Genomic DNA, 24805 nt, shown 5'->3' on the forward strand with positions numbered 1-24805 from the left:
CTATTATATACATATACATATATGTATATGTATATATGTACATACATATATACATACATTATACATTATACATACAATATACATTATACATTATACATTATACATTATACATTATACATACAATATACATTATATACATATATGTATATATATGTATATAATATACACATATATTCTATTATATGTATGTGCATGTATGTATATGTGTGTGTGTATGTGTATATATATATATATATATATATATATATATATATACACATACACACCACATCTTGTGTATCCATTCATCCATCGATGGACATTTGGGCTCTTTCCATACTTTGGCTGTTGTTGATAGTGCTGCTATAAACATCCGGGTGCATGTGCCCCTTTGAAACAGCATACCTGTATCTCTTGGATAAATACCTAGTAGTGCAATTGCTGGGTCATAGGGTAGTTCTATTTTTAATATTTTGAGGAACCTTCATACTGTGTTCCAGAGTGGCTGTACCAGTTTGCTTTCCCACCAGTAGTGCAAAAGAGATCCTCTTTCTCTGCATCCTCGTCAACATCTGTTGTTGCCTGAGTTGTTAATTTTTGTCATTCTACAGGCATAGGGTGGTATCTCATTGTGGTTTTGATTTGTATTTCCCTGATGATGAGTGATGTTGAGCATTTTTTAATGTGTCAGTTGGCCATCCGGATGTCTTCTTTGGAAAAGTGTCTATTCATGTCTTTTGCCCATTTCTTCACTGGATTATTTTTTGAGTGTTTTGGGTGTGGAGTTTGATAAGTTCTTTATAGATTGTGGATACTAACCCTTTATCTGATACGTCATTTGCAAATATCTTTTCCCATTCTATTGGTTGCCTTCGAGTTTTGTTGATTGTTTCCTTCGCTGTGCAGAAGCTTTTTATCCTGATGAGGCCCCAATAGTTCATTTTTGCTTTTGTTTCCCTTGCCTCTGGAGATGTGTTGAGTAAGAAGTTGTTGCAGCCAAGATCATAGAGGTTTTTGCCTGCTTTCTCCTCGAGGATTTTGGTGGCTTCCTGTCTTACATTTAGGTCTTTCATCCATTTTGAGTTTATTTTTGTGTATGGTGTAAGAAAGTGGTCCAGGTTCATTTTTCTGCACGTTGCTATCCATTTCAGAGCATGTGCACATATGTGTTCTCTGTCTGTCTCTTTTTGTCTCCAGTTCCCTTCTCTGTGAATTCTAGATGGCTTGGTCTCTTTGAATTCTGAACTCTGTTTCTTCAACTTAGGAAGATTGCTGGACTCCATGTTACTCCTCCCTGTTCTTTCCAAGTAGCAATCTGGGGAAAATCATAATGCTCATCTTATTTGTTTTCCTTCTCTTAGAGATCTCTATGCTGTGATTTATACTTGTACATTGAAAATTGTTGCTTTATATATTTTGTCCAAGCTTTTAGATGGTTAAGCTAGAAGGATAAATATGTTTTCTGTAATCCATCTTGTCTAGAAGCAGAAGTTATATATCATTGTTTTAATTAGCACCCCTTTTTTACTTAGCAGTGAACATTTTCTCTTTAAAAAAAACTTTTTTTAATTTTATTTTTTATTTTTAAACATTTACATCCAAATTATTTAGCACCTAGTGCAACAATAATTTCAGGAGTACATTCCTTAGTGCCCCTTACCCATTTAGCCCATCCCCCCTCCCACAACCCCTCCAGCAACCCTCTCTTTGTTCTCCATATTTAAGAGTCTCTTATGTTTTTTTTTTTATTTTTTTTTTTAATGTTTATTTATTTTTGAGACAGAGAGAGACAGAGCATGAATGGGGGAGGGGCAGAGAGAGAGGGAGACACAGAATCGGAAGCAGGCTCCAGGCTCTGAGCCATCAGCCCAGAGCCTGATGCGGGGCTCGAACTCATGAACCGTGAGATCGTGACCTGAGCTGAAGTCGGACGCTCAACCGACTGAGCCACCCAGGCGCCCCAAGAGTCTCTTAGGTTTTATCTCTCTCCCTGTTTTTATATTATTTTGCTTCCCTTCCCTTATATTCATCTGTTCTGTGTCTTAAAGTCCTCATATGAGTGAAGTCATATGATACTTGTCTTTCTTTGGCTAATTTCACTTAGCATAATACCTTCTAGTTCCATCCACGTAGTTGTAAATGGCAAGATTTCATTCTTTCTGATGCCGAGTAATACTCTATTGTATATATATACCACATCTTCTTTATCCATTCATCCATCGATGGACATTGGGCTCTTTCCATACTTTGGCTGTTGTTGATAGTGCTGCTATAAACATTGGGGTGCATGTGCCCCTTTGAAACAGCACACCTGTATTCCTTGCATAAATGCCTAGTAGTGCAATTGTTGAGTCATAGGGTAGTTCTATTTTTAATTTTTTGAGGAACCATCATACTGTGTTCCAGAGAGGCTGCACCAGCTTGCATTCCCAAAAAACTTTTTTTTTCTTAATGTTTATTTTTGAGAGGGAGAGAGAGAGAGGGTGCAGGGGAGGAGCAGAGAGGGAGAAAGAGAATCCAAAGTGGACTCTGTGCTGACAGCAGAGAACCTGATTTGGGGCTTGAACTCATGAACCATGAGATCATGACCTGAGCTGAAGTCAGATGCTTAACTGACTGAGCCATCCAGGGGCCCCTTCTCTTTGTTTTTAAAAATTTCTTTAGAACTCTTATTTTTAAGATTTCTGTGTTCAGAGATTCACAAGACCCATTTCTATCAAAATATCATTTGGATTGTCAAGTGTTTATCATATCTAACTAAATAATTTTCTTTCTTTAGGCCTATATTTTTTCTTTTTTTTCTCAATGTTTATTTTTGAAAGAGAGAGAGAGACAGAGCATGAGCAGGGGAGGGGCAGAGAGAGAGGGAGACACAGACTCCAAAGCAGGCTTCAGGCTCTGAGATGTCAGTACGGAGCCCGATGTGGGGCTCAAACTCACAGACCTCGAGATCATGACCTGAGCCGAAGTCAGATGCTTAACCCACTGAGCCACCCAGGCACCCCTATATTTTCTTAATCAAAGAGAAGGGCTTAGCAGTATTCCCTTTGGAACTCCTTGTGGACCAAAAAATAATCCTCATTTATTCATTCAACAGGTATAGAATGTTTGCTGTGTGGCAGGCCATATGCTAGTTATTGGGTGTATGTGCAAAGGTGTATGAAAAAAGATTCCTGCCTTCAGGGAGTTCATGGTCTAGCAGGGAAACAGAAGAAACTGTTAGCTTTCCCTTTGTGAAATATTTGTGGTAGTAACTATGTTCTTATATTGTAGAACTAGGAAACAAAGGTGATTACACTCTCTGAGGTGATTACACTCTTTATCTTAGCCCTAATTCACTTCTTTTCTCAAAAACCCAAGCATGCTTCTGCCTTAAGATCTTTTTGGTTGCTGTTCTCTCTGCCTAGAATGCTCCTTCCCCAAGGTTACCCAAATAACTTACTCCTTACTGCTTCACATTCTTGCTCAAATATCGTTTTGTCAATGAGACCTTCCTTGTCTATTGTGTATAAAATAGCACTTCCTAGGGGTGCCTTGTGGCTCAGATGGTTGAGTGTCCGGCTTTGGCTCAGGTGACGATCTCACTATTTGTGAGTTTGAGCCCCACATTGGGGTCTATGCTGACAGCTCAGAGCCTGGAGCCTGCTTCGGATTCTGTGTCTCCCTCTCTCTCTGCTCCTCCCCTGCTCACCCCGCTCACACTCTGTCTCTCTCAAAAATAAATAAAACAAAAAAAAAAAATTAAAGTAGCACTTCCTACGTTCAGTTTTATCCCCTTACTTGAATTTGTTCTTCTTTATAGCATTATTATTTATATTTTAATTTAGTTTTATCTTCATCACCTTTTGTCCCCTCCCTGCCTCAGTTGTAAATGCCAGATGAGCAGAGCATACTACCTTGAGTAGTATGGGTACATATTGGATTCTTTATAAATACTTCATGAAAAAATTAACACCTCACTTGATTATTTTTCCTTTCCATGTTTCCCTGCAAAGTATTTCCTGACTGACTTTATTCACATTGCTTATTTTTGGTTTACTATGGCTTAAAATAAGCAGACGTCTTAAGTAACACTGTAATAGTTGAAAGAGACACTTAGCATGTCAAGTACTTATTTCTTTCTCTCCTCTCTTAGACTTCACAAAGGACCAATCCAGTTGATAAGCATCTTGAGGTCCTGATAAAAAAATATGGATTGTGTGCCAAACCAGTTGCTCCTCAGATGTTTGGGTTTGCTGGAAAAGAACACATGGAAAAATATGGTATGTTAAAAACATTTTAAGGCCTATTGATAGTTATATGCATGTGAAGAGAAACAATAGGAATTTATTTAGGAACTGTGGAAAATATCAGGATCTATAAAATATAAAGTGGTTTTTGAATTAAATTGAAGAAATAGTTCATGTAGGATTTAATTGTAGAGAAGGTATTTATGTATAGGATATCATATGGGAGGTACCTAGAATGTTCCATACCAAGAAATTGAAATAGGAAAAGTAACATAAGTCTTGTCCCCTATAATCATGAATTATAAATTGAGGTGTATCCATTCTGAATATGACGAGACTTAAAGCTTGCTCTTGGTAATAGGTTTATATAGCCAAATTTTATTCTTAGTGCTTGAATTCATCAAGAGTCCATCATTGGTCATTTGTAATGTTTTATGAGGTTTAAATTTCATAGTTGACTTGCATTTTGTAGGTAAACATCCTAATTTTTTGACTGATAATCAATGATTGGCTTGCCTTAGCCAGTTAGTTAAAGCATGGGATAGTACAGATAGGATTTAAAAAAAAATTTTTTTAACGTTTTATTTTTTATTTTTGAGACAGAGAGAGACAGAGCATGAACGGGGGAGGGGCAGAGAGAGAGGGAGACACAGAATCTGAAGCAGGCTCCAGGCTCTGAGCCATCAGCCCAGAGCCCTACACGGGGCTCGAACTCACAGACTGCAAGATCGTGACCTGAGCTGAAGTCGGACACTTAACCGACTGAGCCACCCAGGTGCCCCTAAGATATTTTTTTTTTTTTAATGGTATGACCCTGAACCACTGCCTTGCTATGTACTATGAGATAAGAAAGTAAGTAATCCTACATGAAGTTCAGCTTTCTTATTCTTTGCAGGAAAAATATCCCAGGTTGTTTGATAGCCAAAATCAAATAATTAGAAAGGAAAAAATTTTTCAAGGAAGAATGGTGGGAAGAACATTGCCAGTTTTTGGCCATGAGAATTTTGTTTGTTTGTTTGTTTGTTTATTTATTTATTTATTTATTTTTATTAAAAAAATTTTTTTTAATGTTGACTCATTTCTGAGACACAGACAGAGCATGAGCAGGGGAGGGGTAGAGAGAAAGAGAGACACAGAATCCAAAGCAGGCTCCAGGCTCTGAGCTGTCAGCACAGAGCCCAACATGGGGCTCGAACTCACAAACTCCAAGATCATAACCTGAGCCGAAGGCAGACGCTCAACCTAGTGAGCCACCCAAGCACCCTGAGAATTTTCTTTCTTAATGCTATTTCCTGCATTTTAAAACTCAGTCTGTTCCATTCTGGCTTCCCTCCTTTCGCAAGGCTACTATTGAGCACCATGTTGCCATATCTAGTAAATATTTTTTAATCCTAATTTAATAGACCTTAACACCATTAATCCTTTTTGACTACTTCCTTCTTGAAACATACTCTTCTCTAGGCTTTTGTGACACCCCATTCTCCTGGTTTTCCTTACCTCTTTGGCTATTCCTTATCTATTTCTTTTTCAATTAAATAATTCATTTAAAATATTATTTGGGCTGTCATTATATTCTAGGCACTGCTCTAGGCATTGGATACATCGGTATATCAGTTTGCTATTGCTTTGTAATAAACCATGCCAAAACTCAGTGATTTTAAACAATAATTATTTTATTTATTTATTTATTTTTTAACGTTTATTTATTTTTGAGACAGAGAGAGACAGAGCATGAACGGGGGAGGGTCAGAGAGAGGGAGACACAGAATCTGAAACAGGCTCCAGGCTCTGAGCAGTCAGCACAGAGCCCGACGCGGGGCTCGAACTCACGGACCGCGAGATCTTGACCTGAGCCGAAGTCGGCCGCCCAACCGACTGAGCCACCCAGGCGCCCCAACAATAATTATTTTTTACAAGTTAGGAGATTGACTCATCTAAGGAATCAGCTCATCTAAGCTGAACTCAGCTTTTCTTGTTTGGGTTAATCATATGACTATAGGATGACTGGAGGCTCTGTTCTACTCTTGTTTGACTGGGTCGTATATCTTTCTTCCTCCTGGGACCAGAGAGCCAGCCCTGGCATGTCCTTTTCATGGTGACAGCAGGAGGACAAGAGAGTAATCTGCAGCATGTAAAGCCTTGTGAGACTTCAGCTGTTGACCAAAGCAAGTTACATTGCAAACTTGGAATCAAGGGATAGGGAAATACATTCCGCTTCTTTTGTTGTAGGAAACTGCAAAGTCAGACCTCAAAGGACGTTTAAGAGGGAAAAAGAATTAAGTATATTAGTGTATTCATTCATAAGCTATAAATAAGCAGATGAAATATGAAGTCTTTGCTTACATTTCTGGTACGGGAGAGATATTAACACATGAAAAAAATGAAGATAATTTCAGGTAGTTATTAGTCTTGTGAAGAAAAAAAACAAGGGTGGGGTGAGGAAGGCAAACTTAGGGCAGTCAGTGATGGCTTCTATACTTACATAACCAGGTGGCATCTTGGATATCTGCTTGTATATTTAATAGGCGTCTCAATTTAACATGTTCAAATGCAAACTCTTCTCTTCTCCCATAATTTTAAACTTGTTCCTCCTCTAGTTTTCCTCATCTCAGTAAGTGGCACTTCCATTTATTCAGATGTTCAAGGCAGAAACATGAGTCATCTTTGACACTTCTCCCTTCCTATTCTTCTTATTCCAGTCCCTCCAGTCCCATTATGTCCTATCATTTCTACCTGCAGACTCTAAAACAAAGACTCCAGACTCCTTCCAGTTCCTTTTATTACCACAGCTCTTAACCCTAGACCAGAGTTTTTCAAACTGTGGATTGTGACCTGCTAGGAAATGATGGGATCAGCTTAGCGGGTTGAACCCAGCATTTTTTAAAAGTCAAAAAATTTGTCATTGATGGGTATTATAACTCAATACAGAGAAGTACACAAAACATAAATATACAGGTGGTGCATGGGTGGTTCAGTTGCTTAAGCAACTTGATTCTGGCTCAGGTCCTAATCTCACAGTTGTGAAATCAGGCCCCAAGTTGGGCTCTGTGTTGAGTGTGTAGCCTGCTTGGGATTCTCTCTCTTTCCTCTCTCTGTCCCTCCCCTGCTCATTCTCTCCCCCCACTCTCAAAAATAAATAAATAAACTTCAAATTCAGTTGGTTGAATGTCTGACTCTTGATTTTGGCTCAGGTCTTGATCCTAGGGTTGTGGAATCAAGTCCTTCAGACTCTGTGATCCTGCTTGAGATTCTCTCTCTCCCCCTCCCTCTCCCCCTCCCTCTCCCCCTCTCTCTTCCCCTCCCTCTCCCCCTCCCCTGTCTGCACACACACACTCTCTCTCTCAAAATAAATAAACATTTAAAAAAAGATAAAGATAAGTTTTCTTCTACCTTGGGTCCCTTCTGAAACAGCTGAGGGACAACATTCTTAAGCTTCTTGATTCTTTGATTGAGAGGATTTGTGAGGCACAACCTTTTTTTCTTTAGAGGGCTTTTTGTCTGTTTGAACTATATTCTGAGGCGTCACTTTTGATATTTCTGAGATCATAGCAAAAGATTTGTCATACCTTGGGCTTCATCCTTGTACCATTTTTTACAAGCAGTGCCCTGGATTTGCTCAAAGACTGTTACTTAATTTTAGCATCTTTTCCCACTTTGAGAGGCTTGAACTTTCAATGTCATCAGGTCCTGAATTCTTTTTGTTTAACAGCCCTTTCTTCAGTATAGCAGTATAGATTTTTTACTACAAATAGCAAGAAGAAATCATGTGGCACCTTCAATATTTTGGTTATTATCTGATTTTCACATAACTGCAGATAATAGTGTTACTATAGTGTCAGCAAGCACTGCAGCAAGGATCTCCTTTCCTCTGTTCCTCAGTAAGGTTTTTATCGTTTTGTAAACCCTCACCAACAGCATCCTCACAGGATCTGGAGGCTTCTACTAATAGTTTCTTTAAGGCACTTTATTTAGGCTTTCACTAGCAGTTTCCTTAAAACCCACTTCCTTGTTCCAAAGCCATTCATGTATTTTACATTTTTGTTTAGTGTAACCTCAGTTCCAGTATATTAGTCTGCTTGGGTGCCGTAACAAAATACCGTAGATTGGGTGGCTCAAACAACAAAAATTAATTTCTCACTGTTCTGGAGGCTGGGAAGTCCGAGATCAAGGTACAAGATAGATTTTATTCTGAGGCCTCTTGTCTTGGTTTGTAGGTGGCTGCCCTTCCATGTGTACTCACCTGACCTCTTCTTTTGTGCAGGTGCAAAGAGAGAGAATGAGAATGAGAATGAGAATGAGAGAGAGAGAGAGAGAATGAGACAGAGAGAGAAGGAAACATCTTTCTCTTCTCCATCTTGAGTATTGTTTTTCTTTTTTCTTTTTCTTTTTTACATTTATTTATTTTTGAGAGACAGAGAGACAGAGCACAAGTGGGGATGGGCAGAGAGAGAAAGAGACAGAATCCGAAGCAGGCTTCAGGCTCTGAGCTGTCAGCACAGAGCCTGACGCGGGGCTCAAACTCACAAACCATGAGATCGTGACCTGAGCCGAAGTTGGACGCTCAACCAACTGAGCCACCCAGGCGCCCCTTAAGAGTATTGTAAGGGCACTAATCTGTCATGGGGACCTCACTCTCATGACCTCACTACCCTAATTACCTCCCAGTAGTCCTGTTTCCAAATACTATCACGTTGGGGTTTAGGGCTTCAACATATGATTTTTGTCAGGGACACAGTCTGTAGCATTTAGGTGCTAAAATATGTATTCATTATTTGTTATTGTAAAACAATGAGACTCTGTATTTTAAAAAATAATTTCTTGTTGTTTTCATTCCCATTGTTCTGGCCTTCTTTCATTGTCTTCAGTAAACCAAACTGTTTTCTGCCTCAGAGTCTCATATTCCCTTTGGCTACAGTGCTATTTACTCCATTCTTTCAAGATTGGCTGTCCTCATCCATTAGGTCTTAAAAAAATCCTGTCTCATATCTCCAACACTTTACCAAGGTATCTCCACTTGGATGTCTATAATAGGCATTTCAACTTTAATAGGTCTAAAACTGAAGTCCTAATTCTTTCTCTGAACTCCCCCCTTCTCCTCTGTTCCTCCTGAAGATTTCCCCTTTCAATACTTGGTAACTCCATCTTTCTATATCCTATATCCTATATCCTATATCAGCTATATCAGCACTTAACAGTCTAAACCCTGCTTCAGTGCAATGTGTTTAAAATATAAGCCAGATGAGTTCACTCCTCTGCTCAAACTCTCCATATGTTCTCATCATACTCAGATTGAAGCTTAGATGTCTTATTGTGGCCTACAAACTTCTGCACGATCTGCTCCCCCACCCTCATTAGTGTTCTGACCTCATCTGTTACCATTTTTTCTTTCACCACTCTACTCCAGCCACATTATCTTTTCTGTTTTTCAAAACAGTGAGCACATTCCTGCTTGAGGCAGGGCCTTGCTGTTTCCACTTCTGGAATGCTTTACCCTAAGATATCATTGGTGCTAGCTCCTTTATTTCCATCAGGTCTTTGCTTAAAAGTTGTCATCTGCTTCTTTGATCACCCTGTGTCCTGGAACTCCCTATCCTCTGTGTCTCCTCTTGAATTATTTTATATAACACTTATAAAACCTGGCATATATATTTTTTCTTACTGATTGTCTCCTCCAACTAGCATCTAAGTTCCATAAGGCCACTCACTTTTGTTTTATTCCCTGTTCATTTCTTGTTACCTAGAACAGTGCCTGGCACAAAGCAGGTATTCTATAATTAATTATTCTCCAAAGAAAGACTGTCCTTGGCCATTCAAATTGAAGCAGGTCCCTCCTATTATTCTCATTCATAGATAGCCCCCAATTGCTTTCCTTCATAGCATTTAGCACTATTTATATTCATATATATATAAACGTGTGTGTGTGTTTGTGTGTGTGTAGTTTTACTTGTTTAATTTTTGTCTTCCTCATTATTTTGTAAACTCCATGAAAACAGGATCCATGTCTGTTTTGTTTACTTTCAATATATCCAGCCTAGCACAGTGCTTGGCATGTAATCTAGATAGAAGAACATTGTTGTTTTTTTCCCCTTTCTCTTCTACAGTCCCTACCATATGTAAATAATAAATATTTGTGTGTTTTTTCTTTTAAAGGACATGTTTATTCAGTATCATGATTAAAAAAACCCTTTGTTGGAATGCTTTACACTTTCCACAGAACAGAAACTAAAATAACCTGTTGTACAGGTCACAAATACAGTCCTCGAGTTTTTTGACCATACACATGATTATTGTCTAAAACATGTCTTCTTTGTATCAGCTATGCGTGGCTGAGTTCACAAATCTGTTGTAACCTGTAGGTTCCCTGTCACTTCTCTGGCTTTCCTCTCCTGCTAAGCTTTGTTTCCTTGCAGTAATTAAAACCTTCTGCCACTGCCATAGCTACTGCTGCTGCTGGAACTGCCATAGCCACCTTGGTTTTGTGGTTTGGCAAAGTGGCCTCCACCACCATATGGGCCAGAGCTTCTGGCTCCAAAATTTCCTCCTTTCATGGGTCCAAAATTTGAAGATTGCTTGTTGTAATTGCCAAAATCATTATAGCTTCCACCACCTCCAGAGTTGCTTCCATCGTTATCAAATCTATTATAGCCATATCCACTGACACCATATCTACCACCACCTTGACTGCCACCGAAGCCACCTCACCCACTGAAGTTTCCTCCACAGCCAAATTTGTCATTCCCATCAAAACCACCTCTATGACCACCACTGAAGTTTCCAGAACCACTTCGACCTCTTTGGCTGGAGGAAGCACTAGCCATCTCTTGCTTAGATAAAGCTTTCCTTACTTTACAGTTGTGCCCTTTCACAGTATGGTATTTTTGAATGACAGTCTCTCTCTCTTTTTTTTTTTTTTTAATTTTTAACATTTATTTATTTTTTAGACAGAGAGAGACAGAGCATCAATGGGGGAGGGTCACAGAGAGAAGGAGACACAGAATCTGAAACAGGCTCCAGGCTCTGAGCTGTCAGCACAGAGCCTGACGCGGGGCTGGAACTCACGGACCGCGAGATCATGACCTCAGCCAAAGTCGGACGCCTGACCGACTGAGCCACCCAAGCACCCCTGAATGACAGTCTTGTCTACAGAGTCATGATAGTCAAATGTTACAAAAGAAAAGCCTCTCCTTTTGCCACTGCCTCGGTCAGTCATGATTTCAATCCCTCCAATTTTCCCATACTATTCAATCTCTTAGATGATGTTCTTCAGTATTTTCTTTAATGCCATCGATAAAAATCTTTTTCACAGTTAAGTGGGCACCAGGTCTTTGAGAATTGTCTCTTGACACAGCCCTCTTTGGTTCTACAACTCTTCCATTCACTTTGTGTGGCCTTGCATTCATGGCTGCATCCACCTTTTCCACAGTGGCATAGGTGACAAACCCAAAGCCTCTGGAGCAATTGGTGTTTGGATCTCTTGTTACCACACAGTCTGTAAGCGTTCCACATTGCTCAAAATGGCTCCTCAGACTCTCATTGGTTATTTCAAAGCTCAGACCTCCGATGAAAAGCTTCTGCAGCTGTTCAGGCTTTTTGGGAGACTCTGACTTAGACATGATGGCAGTGCGAGGGGAGACTTTAACGATGCTTACTCAGCAGCGTCTGTGGGCAGAAAGCACTCAATAAATACTTGTTGAATGAGTAAATGAATGAATGAATGAATGAATGACTTTCCATACTTATATTATCTTATTCAATTTTCACAACAATCCATTACGGCAGATGTTATTATCCCATTAAGTAAGATGCTGGCTGATGGCCTCAGGATCTTTTATATATATAAAAGATATGTAATATAAAATTTTTTATAATTATATATATATATAGTATAATATATATAATTTTGTTGTGTTCAGAAAGCATCCATCAGTTGTTTTCTTGAGTTTTTTTTTTCTTTCAGGAATGGGTATTGAATTTTGTTAAAGGCTTTTTCTAGCCTCTGTTAATTGCACTTAGGTCTATTATTAGAATATTATATTACTGGATTCCTGGTATTGAACCAACTTTGCATATCTCGAATGAATGCCAGTTGGTTGTGAGGTATTGACTTTTTTTTAATGTGGGGTTAGATTCTGTCACTATTTTATTTTATATAGTACTTTCAAATCAACATTTGTAAGTGATTTTATGTTAATTTCATACTTGCTTTATAAAAAGAAATAGGAAGCCTCTCCTTACTTTTAATGCTTTGATACACTTTATGGAGCATGGAGATTACCTAATCTTTGTAGGTTTGATGGAATTCCCTGTGAACTCATCTTGGCCTGTTTTTTTTGTTGTTGTTGGTTTTTGTTTTTTTTTTCCTTTTTGGTAGTTGCTTGGTTTCCTTATATTTAAATATTCTATCTTCACTGAGGTTATTTTGGGTAGTTTATGTATCTCTAGGAAATTATTCATTTCATTTAGATTTCCAAATCTTTGTATTGAAGTCTGAAAAGTAGTCTTTTGCAATTTTACAATTTTTTCGATTTCAATGATATTTCCCTCTTGTTATTTTTTATATTTGTATATTCATGCTTTGTCCTTTTTTTTTAAATGTTTATTTATTTTTGAGAGACAGAGTGTGAGCAGGGGAGGGGCAGAGAGAAAGAGAGAGACACAGAATCTGAAGCAGGCTCCGGGCTCTGAGCTACCAGCACAGAGCCCGATGTGGGGCTCGAACTCACAAACCACGAGATCATGACCTGAGCTGAAGTCAGATGCTTAACTAACTGAGCCATCCAGGCGCCCCGTTGCTTTCTCCTTTTTAAAATTAAATTAGGTATTTGTCTATTTTGTTAAATTTTTTTTTAATTTGAGAGAGAGAGAGAGAGAGATGGAGAGAGCCTGCATATGAGCAGGGGAGAGGGGCATAGGGAGAGAGAGAGATTCTTAGCAGGCTCTATGCTCATGGCGCCGAATATGGGGCTCCATCCTGCAACCCTGGAATCATGACCTGCGCTGAAATCAAGAGTCAGACGTTCAACTTACTGAGCCACCCAGGTGCCCTTATTTTGTTAAATTTTTCAAAATAACAGGATCTTGATTGATTATGTCTACTCTTTTTATTTTTTCCGCAATTAATTTCTGCTTTTATCTTCTTTGTGCTTTCTTTTGGTTTACTTTGGTTGTTGTTTTTCTAGTTTTTGAGTTGGGAATTTAATTCATTTTCTTTTTTTAATGACAGCTTTATTGAGATATAATTCACATACCATAAAATTCACCCGTTTAAAGTATACAATTCAGTGATTTTTAATATATTCAGAGTTTTGCAACTATTACCACTTTCTAGTTTCAGAACATTTTCATCACTCCAGTCCCACCGAAAATTTTCATCACTCTAGTCCCACCAATGGTCACTCCTTCCATTTTTTGGGTGATTCCAGTTGTTACAGCGGTCTTTTCCATGTTGAACTCAAATCTCTCTCCCTATAGTTTCCATCCATGGTCTTGTTTCTGTCTTCTGAGGCTCACAGGAGGTGAGCCTCTTTCTATAGCTCTTCAAATATCTGAAACCTGCCAGACCTTGTGCTTAACTTCCTTTTAACTGTTTCTCACTTAACTGTGTAACTGTTCTCATTTGACTTATTTCATAATTCATCAAGTCTAATTGCGGATACTGGGATCACATGTAAGCATTTATGGTAGTTGCGTCACACTATTAAATCATATTGAACTTGTAGTCAAACAGAACCTCAAGAGCATTTCTCATAGTTGCTGCTCCTTTTCCCAGATTGTTTTGGGGATCCAGGAATAGAATTGGTCATTTAATTTGAATATATTCTGATCCATCCCATTAATAAGCTTTGTTGAATCTATTTGGATTCAATATTATAGCAGTCCTTCCCACATTCAGGTTTGGTGAACATGCCTTTAATTTTCTAATCCAATTTTTGGTAGACATATTAGCCAGAGCATGGCTGAGGTTAGAGGTTAGCACTAGAGACTTTTCTGCAGGTTAACCTATATTAGTCAATGTTGGTGGTTTCCCAATATGTGTTCTGTGGGACAGTAACCTGATAAGATTCTCTATTTCATGGGTCAGGTAAGTTGGGAGATGCTTCAGATTCTTTAACCCCTTTTTGGACAGTCATGATACACATATAATAATAGTAAAGGCTCTGAATGTCTTGCCATAAAGAAACCTGTTTCACTTTGTTTAACCCAGTATTATCTAAACGTATTTGACAGAATCCTCATTTTTTAAAGTAACATCATTGTGCTCCCCCCAAACAAAAACCAAAACCCACAGTATAGTATTTCCTTACCTTGTCCCAAAAGATGTCCTAAAAAATTTAATTGTCTTGCTGATAATCAGATACTATGTTTCATTTGATCTCCCAGTCAAACCAATGAAAACAGGTATTAATCTTCTATGGCTTGTTCCTACTGAAGCCATATTGGCTGCCACCTGATTATCACTCTTCTTTGTATTGAGATCACTAGTGTGGATTCTGCCTTCTTCCTTTTTCATTAGAATTGAGACAAGATTTGCTCAATTATATGTATGTCATTTCTGCTCTGAAGATCATCCTCCTGACAGAGATGATAGAGATGAAACAGAAATGGGGGCTCTTCATTTTCCTGTGCCATCATCTATTAACATAACATTATCAGCTGCTATCGTGTTCCTTTTCCTTCCTTGGCCTTTCTGGCTCTCAAGCAGGGTTCAAAACCTATCTTATGCTGCTTTGTCTTTTTTAAAGTAGTAAAAACTTTTTGCGTATTTAACTTCCTTAATACATGCTTTTGTTTTTCTGACACTAATCTTTAAACTTTCTGTTAAAGAATTTAAAAACATACATATTTCTTGTTAGGCTATAACTTTTCTTTTCTTTTTTTTAAACTTTAAAAAATATTTATTTATTTATTTTTGAGTGAGAGACAGCATGAGCGGGGAAGGAACAGAGAGAGGGAGACAGAGAATCCCAAGCAGGCTCCGAACTGTCAGCACAGAGCCTGATGTGGAGCTCAAGCTCACAAACTATGAGATCAAAACCAAGAGTCATATGCTTAACCAACTGAGCCACCCAGGTACCCCTAGGTTATAACTTTTCTAAAGACTCTTCTGCCTTTTCGTAAGGAAGGAGAAGGACCAGGTCCTGGAGGGTGTGGGTTGTAAAATTCACTTAGCCCAGGGGCATTGGGATACTTTGGCAAACTCCTTAAAAAATTGCTGGCAGTGCTTTCCTGCGCTATATCCACTGTGAATCCCAGGCTATATATTCTGGTTTTTGAAACTGGACTCTTACTTATACTAGATAGAATTAACCAGTTTGAACTATTTTCATATTCAGTGCTTTTCATATTCATATTCATGTGCTTATTAGTGGATTCAACTCATGAAATATACACAAGTTTAATTAAATATTTATGTGAGGGATCAGTTGTTGACATGATCAATATTGACAATCTGTGCAAGGGAAAATGCAGAAATATTTGGCAGGACACTGCGTACCATTGCAACATTTAATAAGCAATATGAAAGCACTTACTTGTTTTCTCTACAGGAACAAAGGTTGAACATTTTGCAAAAATTGGATGGAAAAATCATAAACATTCAGTTAATAACCCGTAAGTATTTCAGAAATATGAAATTGTAAAAATCTGAGTTATCCTGCTATGTAATATACAACTTCATACTTAAAAAGTAAGGGGAAGACCTCAAAGATATTAACTAGAATGTTTTATTATTTTTCTTATAAAAGGCCTGTACCCAGGTAAACTTTTAACTACAGTTTTAGCTTTGGGTTTGTTTATATTTAGAATGTCATTTATTTAAGCTTAAGAAAGAATGTGAATGATTGCTGATAAAGTTTTAGTGAATTTTCATTGCTTATATGATATAATAGAAACTCCTTCATATGAGATAATAAGCTTGTTATAATTTGGCCCACTCTACCTTGCCAGTCTTATTTCCTACTACTTTCTGGTTATTTACAGTCTCTAGCTTCACCAGATCACTTGTTTTTTCCCAAGTGTAGTATACAGTACTCACTTCTGTGTTTTTACTTAGAAGTGGGTAAATAGGTACTTACTTGATGGGTAAATATTTACTTGATGGGTAAATAGATATGTCATTCCTTCTCTAAACACCTTCCAAATGTCATTCCTTCTCTAAACACCTTCTTAAAGCTTCCTGGGCATAATTTTTTTTTTTCTCATGAGTTTCATTGCACTGTCTGTATACCTCTATTATAACACATCACCCTATCCCACTTAGTTATTTATAAGTCTTTCTTTGATCATGATGGTCCTTGAGCAGAGATTTTGTCTTATCTTGTATCGTCAGCATCTAGCAGGGTATTGGAACATAGTATATGTTCAATAAAACTTTGCTGTTACTGAATAGTAGAGTTGGTATATGTGCTGCCGAAGCAAGCACCTGTATAGTAGAGTTTGAATAAGTAGTCTTAAGCCCATGAAGATGATCTAGAGCAAATTCTTTGTCCTTAGAACTTGGAGAACCATGCAAATATCCTTTTTATTTCCTAAGTGGTAAGGAACTATACCAGTACATTGAGGAATTGACAACACTGCAGTTTCTTGGCTTTGAGGCTTCAAGGAGTAGCTCTTAACTTTCTCTAGAGAATCAAAGTCTTTCTCTTACTTAACACCCTGCCTAACCAGGCATCAATTATCCACTCATTATAGCATTCTTCTAAAGGGAATTCATTCACTCAACAAATATGTATTCAGCGGCCTACTGTATGCAACACACCTTTAGCTGCTAGTGATACAGCAGTGAACAAGATAGATAAGTTCCTTGTCCCCAGTGGCCTTCCATTTCATATTGTAAATTCTCAATTATGTTGAATAGGCAAATGTTATTTCTGGATGTCAGTTTCATCATGTAAAACTCTTTGAAACAGTCAAGAATAGCCTTCTAGGTTTTGCTCAGAAATTTCAGATGCCAACTTCTTGCACTAGGTTTTCCTTGGCTAGGAAAGAAAGAGAATTCTGTGTTTGCTCACTAGTTGTTATAGATACCCGGTTACATATTTCTAAGAAGGTTGAATTATAAAACTCTTCTCAAGTGTTTCCTCACAAATTATAAGAATACTTAAAGGCAGTGAGAATCTGTGATAAGCAAGTGTCGAATTAGGGATAGTTCATGCCACTTGAGCCCTCAGACCTGTGTCTATAACTTACTCCTAGTTGTCTCTACTTAGATGCTTCGTAAGTGCCTCAGAGTCAACATGGCCATACAGAATTGATCATTTTTTCTCAACCTTATTTTTACTTTAGTATTCTTCATGAATGACATCAATATATACCTAATAATAGAAAACTAGAAGTCATTCTTAACTTTGCTTTCTTCCTCAGTGTCCCATATGAATTGCAGATGAGTTGAGGATGAACAGAATGCTGCGTCCTTACTGTCTCTTGAACTCATCCCTTCTTTCTGTCTTTAACTTCCAATTCCCTACTCTAGGCCCTTAGCATTTCTTGCCTTAATTATTGCTCTCATCTCTTAGTTTAGTTGCTTTTGATAATGCCCTTCACCATCCCTTTTGTGTACCATAGCCGCCTTGTTTAAATACAAGTCTGATTGTTACACTCCAGCTTAATATCCTTTAGTAGTTCCTCAATGTTTTTAGTGTAAAATGTAAATACCATATACTGGCCTTTCATGGTCTGATCTTTGTTTATTTCTCTTGCTCCATCTTTGTCACCTTGTGACTACATTTCCTCCCAAACTTCATGCCCTAGCTTCAGTGAGCTACTTTAACTCAAGAGGCTTTGTGTATCCTGATTCTTTTGCCAGTAATTCTCTGTCTCCTCCTTCCTCTTATTTGCTAACCCTAGAGGGAAAGCTCCCTCTGGTATCTGGGTCTGATGCTCATCCTGTGTGCTCTCATGGCACTCTGTATAACATTTCTGTCGTGGTATTTATCATATTGTATTTATTTGCCAGAGATTCATACTGAGTTCCTTGAGGGTAAGGACTATGCCCATGTCCCACATGCCTACCACAGGATCTGGCACAAATTAGGTGTTTTATGGAAGTTGGTGATGATCAAAGTTAACTTTAGAAGAAAAGGTACAGATACTAGTATGCAGATCTAAGTTACATGGGCTTTATTTCTAAACATTTGAATTGCTGTTCATTTCCATACCAGTTGAAGTTTGCTTATAGACTCTCCTTTGTGGTGTCTACTGCTTCTGCTATTTTTGCCAGAGCAGTTTCTGAAATCATCTCATTTTATTGTTAGAGGAGCCAAAGGGAATAAAAATAAGTTTCTTCTTTGCAGTGGTTAAGTTTCTTCTTCACAGAAAGGAAATGTGTTTTGAAGTATGCAGATAATTTATTATAGGTTTTCTACACGTATTTAAGAACTCCATTAGCCTTCATTAAAAGTAATTGTATAATATCATCCCCACAAAAGGCTGAATTGCAAGTAATTTTGTTTTGCTCTTAAGGAACTAGTATTTAATAATTCTCTAGGTAGTGGTGGTGGTGGTGGTGGTGGTGGTGGTGGTTGTGGTATTACATTTTAACCCCCAACTGATGTGGCACCAACTGGGTATACTGCAATTCAATTCTGGCACTAACCACCCGAGTTGATGCAGACCCCAGGAATTAAGAACTTAGTCCTCCGCAAGACTGCCCTCACTTAAGATGCCAGCCATAAGTAGGGTCTCTGACCAACTGGTCAAGTACTGGTCAAGTACTTCTGACCAACTGACTATAAATACAGGGGTTTCCATGACCTCTCAGGTTTGATAATTCACTAGAGTTCCTCACAGAATTCAGGAAAGTGCTATACTTATGATTACAGTATTATTATAAAGTATACAGCTCAGGAACAGCCAAATAAAGAGGCACATAAGGCAAAGTCTGAGAGGGTTCCTAAAGCAGAGCTTCTGTACCTTCTCCCCATGGAGTCAGGACACATTACCCTCCTGGTATATGAAGGTACTCACCAACCAGGAAGCTTCAGCAAGCTTCAGTGTCCAGAGTGTTTACTGGGGCTTTATGCAGACATACTTGATTAAATCATTGACACAAGATTGAATTCAATCTCCTGCCCCTCCCTTCTCCTTAGGGGTCAAACTGGCTCAAAAGTCCTAACCCCTATATTCACACAGTTGGTGTTTCTGGTGACCAGCCCCCGCCCCCCATACAGTTAACAGGGGGCCCACTATAAGTCACCATATTAGCATAACAAAGACACTCCTGTCACTCAGGAAATTGCACAGGTTTTAGAAGCTCCATGCTAGGAAGCCAGGATGAAGATTAAACACATTTTTATTTTACAACATATTGTATTTTGGAGTTCAGATTTTTAAAAAATTCAGTTCAAACAACTTACTTATTAAAGGTTGAAACTTCAAGCTGTATTACAAAGCTGTTGTCATCAACATAGTATGGTACTGGCACAAGAAGAGACACATAGATCAATGGAACAGAATAGAGAACCCAGAAATGGACCCACAAACTTATGGCCAACTATCTTTGACAAAGCAGGAAAGAATACCCAATGGAAAAAAGACAGTATCTTCAGCAAATGGTGTTGGGAAAAGTGGACAGCGACATGCAGAATGAACCTGGACCACTTTCTTATACCATACACAAAAATAAACACAAAATGGATGAAAGACCTAAACATAAGACAGGAAGTCATCAAAATCCTAGAGGGGAAAATAGGCAACAACCTCTTTGACCTCAGCCACAGCAACTTCTTACTTGACATGTCTCCAGAGGCAAGAGAAACAAAAGCAAAAATGAACTATTGGGACCTCATCAGGATAAAAAGCTTCTGCACAGCAAAGGAAACAATCAACAAAACTCAAAGGCAACCAACAGAATGGGAAAAGATATTTGCAAATGACATATCAGATAAAGGGTTAGTATCCAAAATCTATAAAGAACTTATCAAACTCCACACCAAAAAAACAAATAATCCAGAAAAGGAATGGGCAAAAGACATGAATAGACACTTTTCCAAAGAAGACATCCAGATGGCTAAGAGACATGCAAACATGCTCAACATCACTCATCATCAGGGAAATACAAATCAAAACCACAATGAGATACCACCTCACACCTGTCAGAATGACAAAAATTAACAACTCAGGCAACAACAGATATTGACGAAGATGCAGAGAAAGAGGATCTCTTTTGCACTACTGGTGGGAAAGCAAACTGGTGCGGCCACTCTGGAACGCAGTATGAAGGTTCCTCAAAAAATTAAAAATAGAACTACCCTATGACCCAGCAATTGCACTACTAAGTATTTATCCGAAGGAAAGACGAGTGCTGGTCCAAAGGGGCACATGCACCCCAATGTGTATAGCAGCACTGTCAACAATAGCCGAAGTATGGAAAGAGCCCAAATGTCCATCAATGGATGAATGGATAAAGAAGATGTGGTATATATATACAATGGATTTGGCGATCAAAAAGAATGAAATCTTGCCATTTGTAACAATGTGGATGGAACTAGAGTGTATTATGCTAAGTGAAATAAGTCAGAGAAAGACAAATATCCTATGATTTCACTCGTGTGGAATTTAAGATACAAAACAGATGAACATAAGGGAAGGGAAGCAAAAATGTTATAAAAACAGAGAAGGAAGACAAGCCATAAGAGACTCTTAAATACAGAGAACAAACTGAGGGTTGCTGGCAGGGGGTTGGGTCGGGGGAAGGGCTAAAGGGGTGAGGGGCATTAAGGAGGACACTTGTTGGGATGAGCACTGGGTGTTACATGTAAATGATGAATCATTAAATTATATTCCTGAATGTATTATTACGCTATATGTTAACTAACTTGGATTTAAGTTAAAAATAAATAAAAATTAAAAAATAAAAGAGAATCTTATATTAATAGAACAGTCAAAATATATTAAATGAAAAAAATATATATTAAATGAAGATGCCTATAGTATTACCAGTTTTAGCGTAGCACTTATTATATTACTCATAATAACCATAATAAAAAGTTAATATTTATTGAAAAAAAAGGTTGAAACTCTTCATAAAAGCCTATCTTTTGTTTGTAAAAATAATATTTACATATTATTCTCTGACTTCTGGATCAGAACATTTTCAACAAAAATTATAACTGCTACTTCGTATTCTGTAACTACTTATTTTGTATTTAGGAATTCCCAGTTCCAGAAGGAATACAGTTTAGACGAAGTGATGAAATCTCGAGAAGTTTTTGATTATTTGACTGTCTTACAATGTTGGTAAGAAAACCACATTTTAATATTTAATAGAAGTAACTGCTCCATCTGGGTATATCTGTAACTGTATCTGCTTGTATAGAGCTCCTACTAATGAAGTCCTCACTCTGGCGCGCCCTTACTTCCTATTCCTTTTTTTTTTTTTTTTTGAGAGAGAGAGAGAGAGCGAGAGTGTGCACGTGTAGGAGCAGAGGGAGAGAGAAAGAGAGAATCTTAAGCAGGTTCCATGTTCAGCACTGAGCCTGAGCTCAGCATAGAGCCTGAAGTGGAGCTTGAAGTGGGGCTCAGTCCCACGATCATGAGATCATGACTTGAGCTGAAATCAAGAGTCAGATGCTTAACTGACTGAGCCACCCAGGGGCCCCTTTACTTCCTATTCCTATCTGGAGACAGACTGTCTTTTCTCTTGGAAAATTATGTACTTCATTTCCTTCATTCTTGAGTTCTACCTACTTTTTAAAAATTGTATTTTATTCATTTAAATGTGGCTTAGGAGGCCAGTAGAGTCCAGAGTTTCTCCTTTGAGCATTTTGTTTTCTCTACTGTATGCTTCTATCTTAGGAAATGTTACTCAGTTATAGTAGCTAAGAGTAAACATAAAATAGGAAAAATGAAAACAAGAAAAAAATAGCTCTAATAATAATAATAGTTGCATCTTGAAAATTGCTTGACAATATCTGTTTCCCAGAAGGTTGAATTGGTACTGTATAGCTCCTGCTTATCACCTGGAAGACCCTGGTAGGATGCAATTGAATAAATGGGGTCAGCTTTTATCTGTTGCAATATGAAGGTCTGCCCATTTATAAAGTCCAGCTGAACTCAGAGAAGTCTTCTTGTGTTTGCCATTTTCCTTCACAGCTTTGCTATAAGGAAAAAAATCTATTTTGAGGAGATCTCTTAACTAAACCCCACCTTCTGGTTTGGACTTTCTGGTATTTCCTATTCTGTCCTTTCCAAGTTTCAAAAGGATTCCAAGACTGATTATTTGGAGATAACAGTGTTAGAGCTAGTTAGGCCCATAGTAGATTTTTATTGTACTAGAATAGGAAAAACCGTGTTGACTCCTCAGAAGTCACCAGAAGATGCCTTATGCATCTGCAAAGGTAAATTCAGATTCTTTGCATTAAGAATGTTTTGGGAGAGACCCTTACAGACCAAGCAGTGGCTGATAGTGTTTAAGTTCTTGATAGAGATTCAGTTCTCAGGTGGGAAGCATGTATAATTTTTAACTGTAGATTTCACAAAGAAGACAGTGCAATGACCAGCAAGCATAATCAGCTTTTCTTTCCACATAGAAAGAACTCTTGGTCTGAAATCCTAAGATAGAGGTGCACTGGATGTAAATGATTATTTTTACCTCCTCTTAGTCCCACTTCAGATGGTGCTGCAGCGGCAGTTTTGGCTAGTGACACATTTGTACAGAAATATGGCCTAGAATCCAAAGCTGTGGAAATTGTGGCACAAGAGATGGTAACTGATTTGCCAAGCTCATTTGAAGAAAAAAGCATTATTAAAATGGTATGTCTGAGATTCTATTTTATTTATCAATTGAGGGCTTTCTGTTTTAAAATTTCAAGGTGACCTCATGTTGTCATTAGCTCTGGAAGTTATTTACTTGAAAAAAATCAGTCCAGAATATTTAATATTATAATCCATCCTTAAGAATCTGTTAAGGGAAAATAACTGATGAGAACATATGCTTCTTGTGGTAGAGCCATAAATGCACTTTTAATTAACTAGACGTACTATTTTGGTGGTTTTTTCTTTTTTTTTTGAGTTGACTGGATATGCCCAGAACTCCTTTCTTACAGAGTTAAGGGAAAAACAAGGATATTTTCAGGGAACTTTCTTGACCTTAGCACTTTAAAAATCTTGATTAAAGATTGAGTAAATGTGGAAGAAGTTAAAAAATGACAATTCAGACCCAGAGTTAGTTGAATATTTGAAGATATACACATACATATTTAAAAATGTACCCGTGCACGTATACACAAATGTATAACAATGATAAGGTAATTAGAGTTTACAAAATGATTTTACAACAATGCTTTGAATTTGAAAATGTCTCTATAACTTGCCCAAGATCACAAAGCTGGGATGTGGTTGAGGTGGAACTTCTCAGGTTTTCTGTGTAATACATTTACACCACAATTTTATGCCTTGGAGAGTTTGCTTGTTATTGTCTGAGACCAAAGGGGGGTTAAGAGCATGGGTTTGGAAAAATGTTATCCTATATGATTTTTTAAAAGAAGATTGTTTGTTGTCACATAGAAATTCCTTATATTTTTAGTGTATCTGAATCATAATTATCTATTGCTCAATCTCTTCAAACTATCTACCACAACAACAAGTTGTGGTTTGACTGAGTTTTTATAACTGTGCAAGATATGGCCTAAGGAATTTTAAGTCCTTTTTATATATTTATTTAAAATTCTGGTTTTTGTTTTGTTTTGTTTTGTTTTTTCCGGGCACCTGGGTGGCACAGCATCCAACTTTGGCTCAGGTCATGATCTCACAGTTCATGAGTTTGAGCCCTGCGTCGGGCTCTGTGCTGACAGCTTAGAGCCTGGAGCCTGCTTTGGATTCTGTGTCTCCCTTTCTCTCTGCCCCTCCCCTGCTTGCACTCTGTTTCTCTTTCTCTCAAACATAAATAAACATTTTTTTAATTCTGTTTTTTTTTCTTATATTTTTTTAAGTTTATTTATTTATTTTGAGAGAGAGAGTGAGAGAGAGCAGGGGAGGGGCAGAGAGGGACAAACAGAATCCCAAACAGGCTCCATGCTCTTGGTGAGGAGCCCTGATGTGGGGCTCGAACTCACAAACCATGAGATCATGTCCTGAGCCAAGATCAAGAGTTGGATGCTTAACCGACTGAGCCACCCAGGTGCCCCTAAAATTCTGTTTTTTATAGTATACAATTTAATATGTACATTCTCCATCCTGAATATTCTTTTATTTAGACTTTCCATGTAATAGAGAATCATTCTAAGATTTGATTATTAATCTCAACTGAGATTTTAATTTGCATAGTCAGTTTTCAACTGTAAAGGTTATACATGTTAATCTCTCAGAAATCGTATATAAAAGTCCCAATTTTGATGCCCTTAACTTACTTATATGTGGTTTTGGTTTTAGGTTGGCTTTGATATGAGCAAAGAAGCTGCTAGAAAGTGCTATGAGAAATCTGGCCTGAGACCAAGTGATATTGATGTCATAGAACTTCATGATTGCTTTTCTGTCAATGAACTCCTTACTTATGAAGCACTGGGACTCTGTCCAGAAGGTAATATCTTTGGTGAGATGCAGATTAACTTAGTAAAGTCACTGAGGACATTTCAGTTTTACCATTAAAAAAAGGAATTCAC

The 24805-nt window shown here is 37.9% G+C and overlaps 1 protein-coding gene and 1 pseudogene across 3 annotated transcripts in view; one reads left to right on the forward strand and one right to left on the reverse strand.

Annotated features, from left to right (window-relative positions):
* The window catches only part of SCP2 (sterol carrier protein 2), a 125571-nt gene that overhangs the window by 23203 nt on the left and 77563 nt on the right, over positions 1–24805 (forward strand). For all 3 annotated transcript variants that reach the window (XM_011284984.4, XM_045035856.1, XM_045035857.1), the window contains 5 exons: positions 4115–4241; positions 15755–15818; positions 21357–21443; positions 22808–22958; positions 24576–24723. In XM_011284984.4, the coding sequence (XP_011283286.1) occupies positions 4115–4241; positions 15755–15818; positions 21357–21443; positions 22808–22958; positions 24576–24723 (577 nt within the window). The remainder of the gene's footprint in view (positions 1–4114; positions 4242–15754; positions 15819–21356; positions 21444–22807; positions 22959–24575; positions 24724–24805) is intronic.
* Positions 10495–11941, reverse strand: LOC111556264 (annotated as a pseudogene).

The sequence above is a fragment of the Felis catus genome, chromosome C1 (genome assembly GCF_018350175.1).
Source record: "Felis catus isolate Fca126 chromosome C1, F.catus_Fca126_mat1.0, whole genome shotgun sequence".
Lineage (NCBI taxonomy): Eukaryota > Metazoa > Chordata > Mammalia > Carnivora > Felidae > Felis > Felis catus.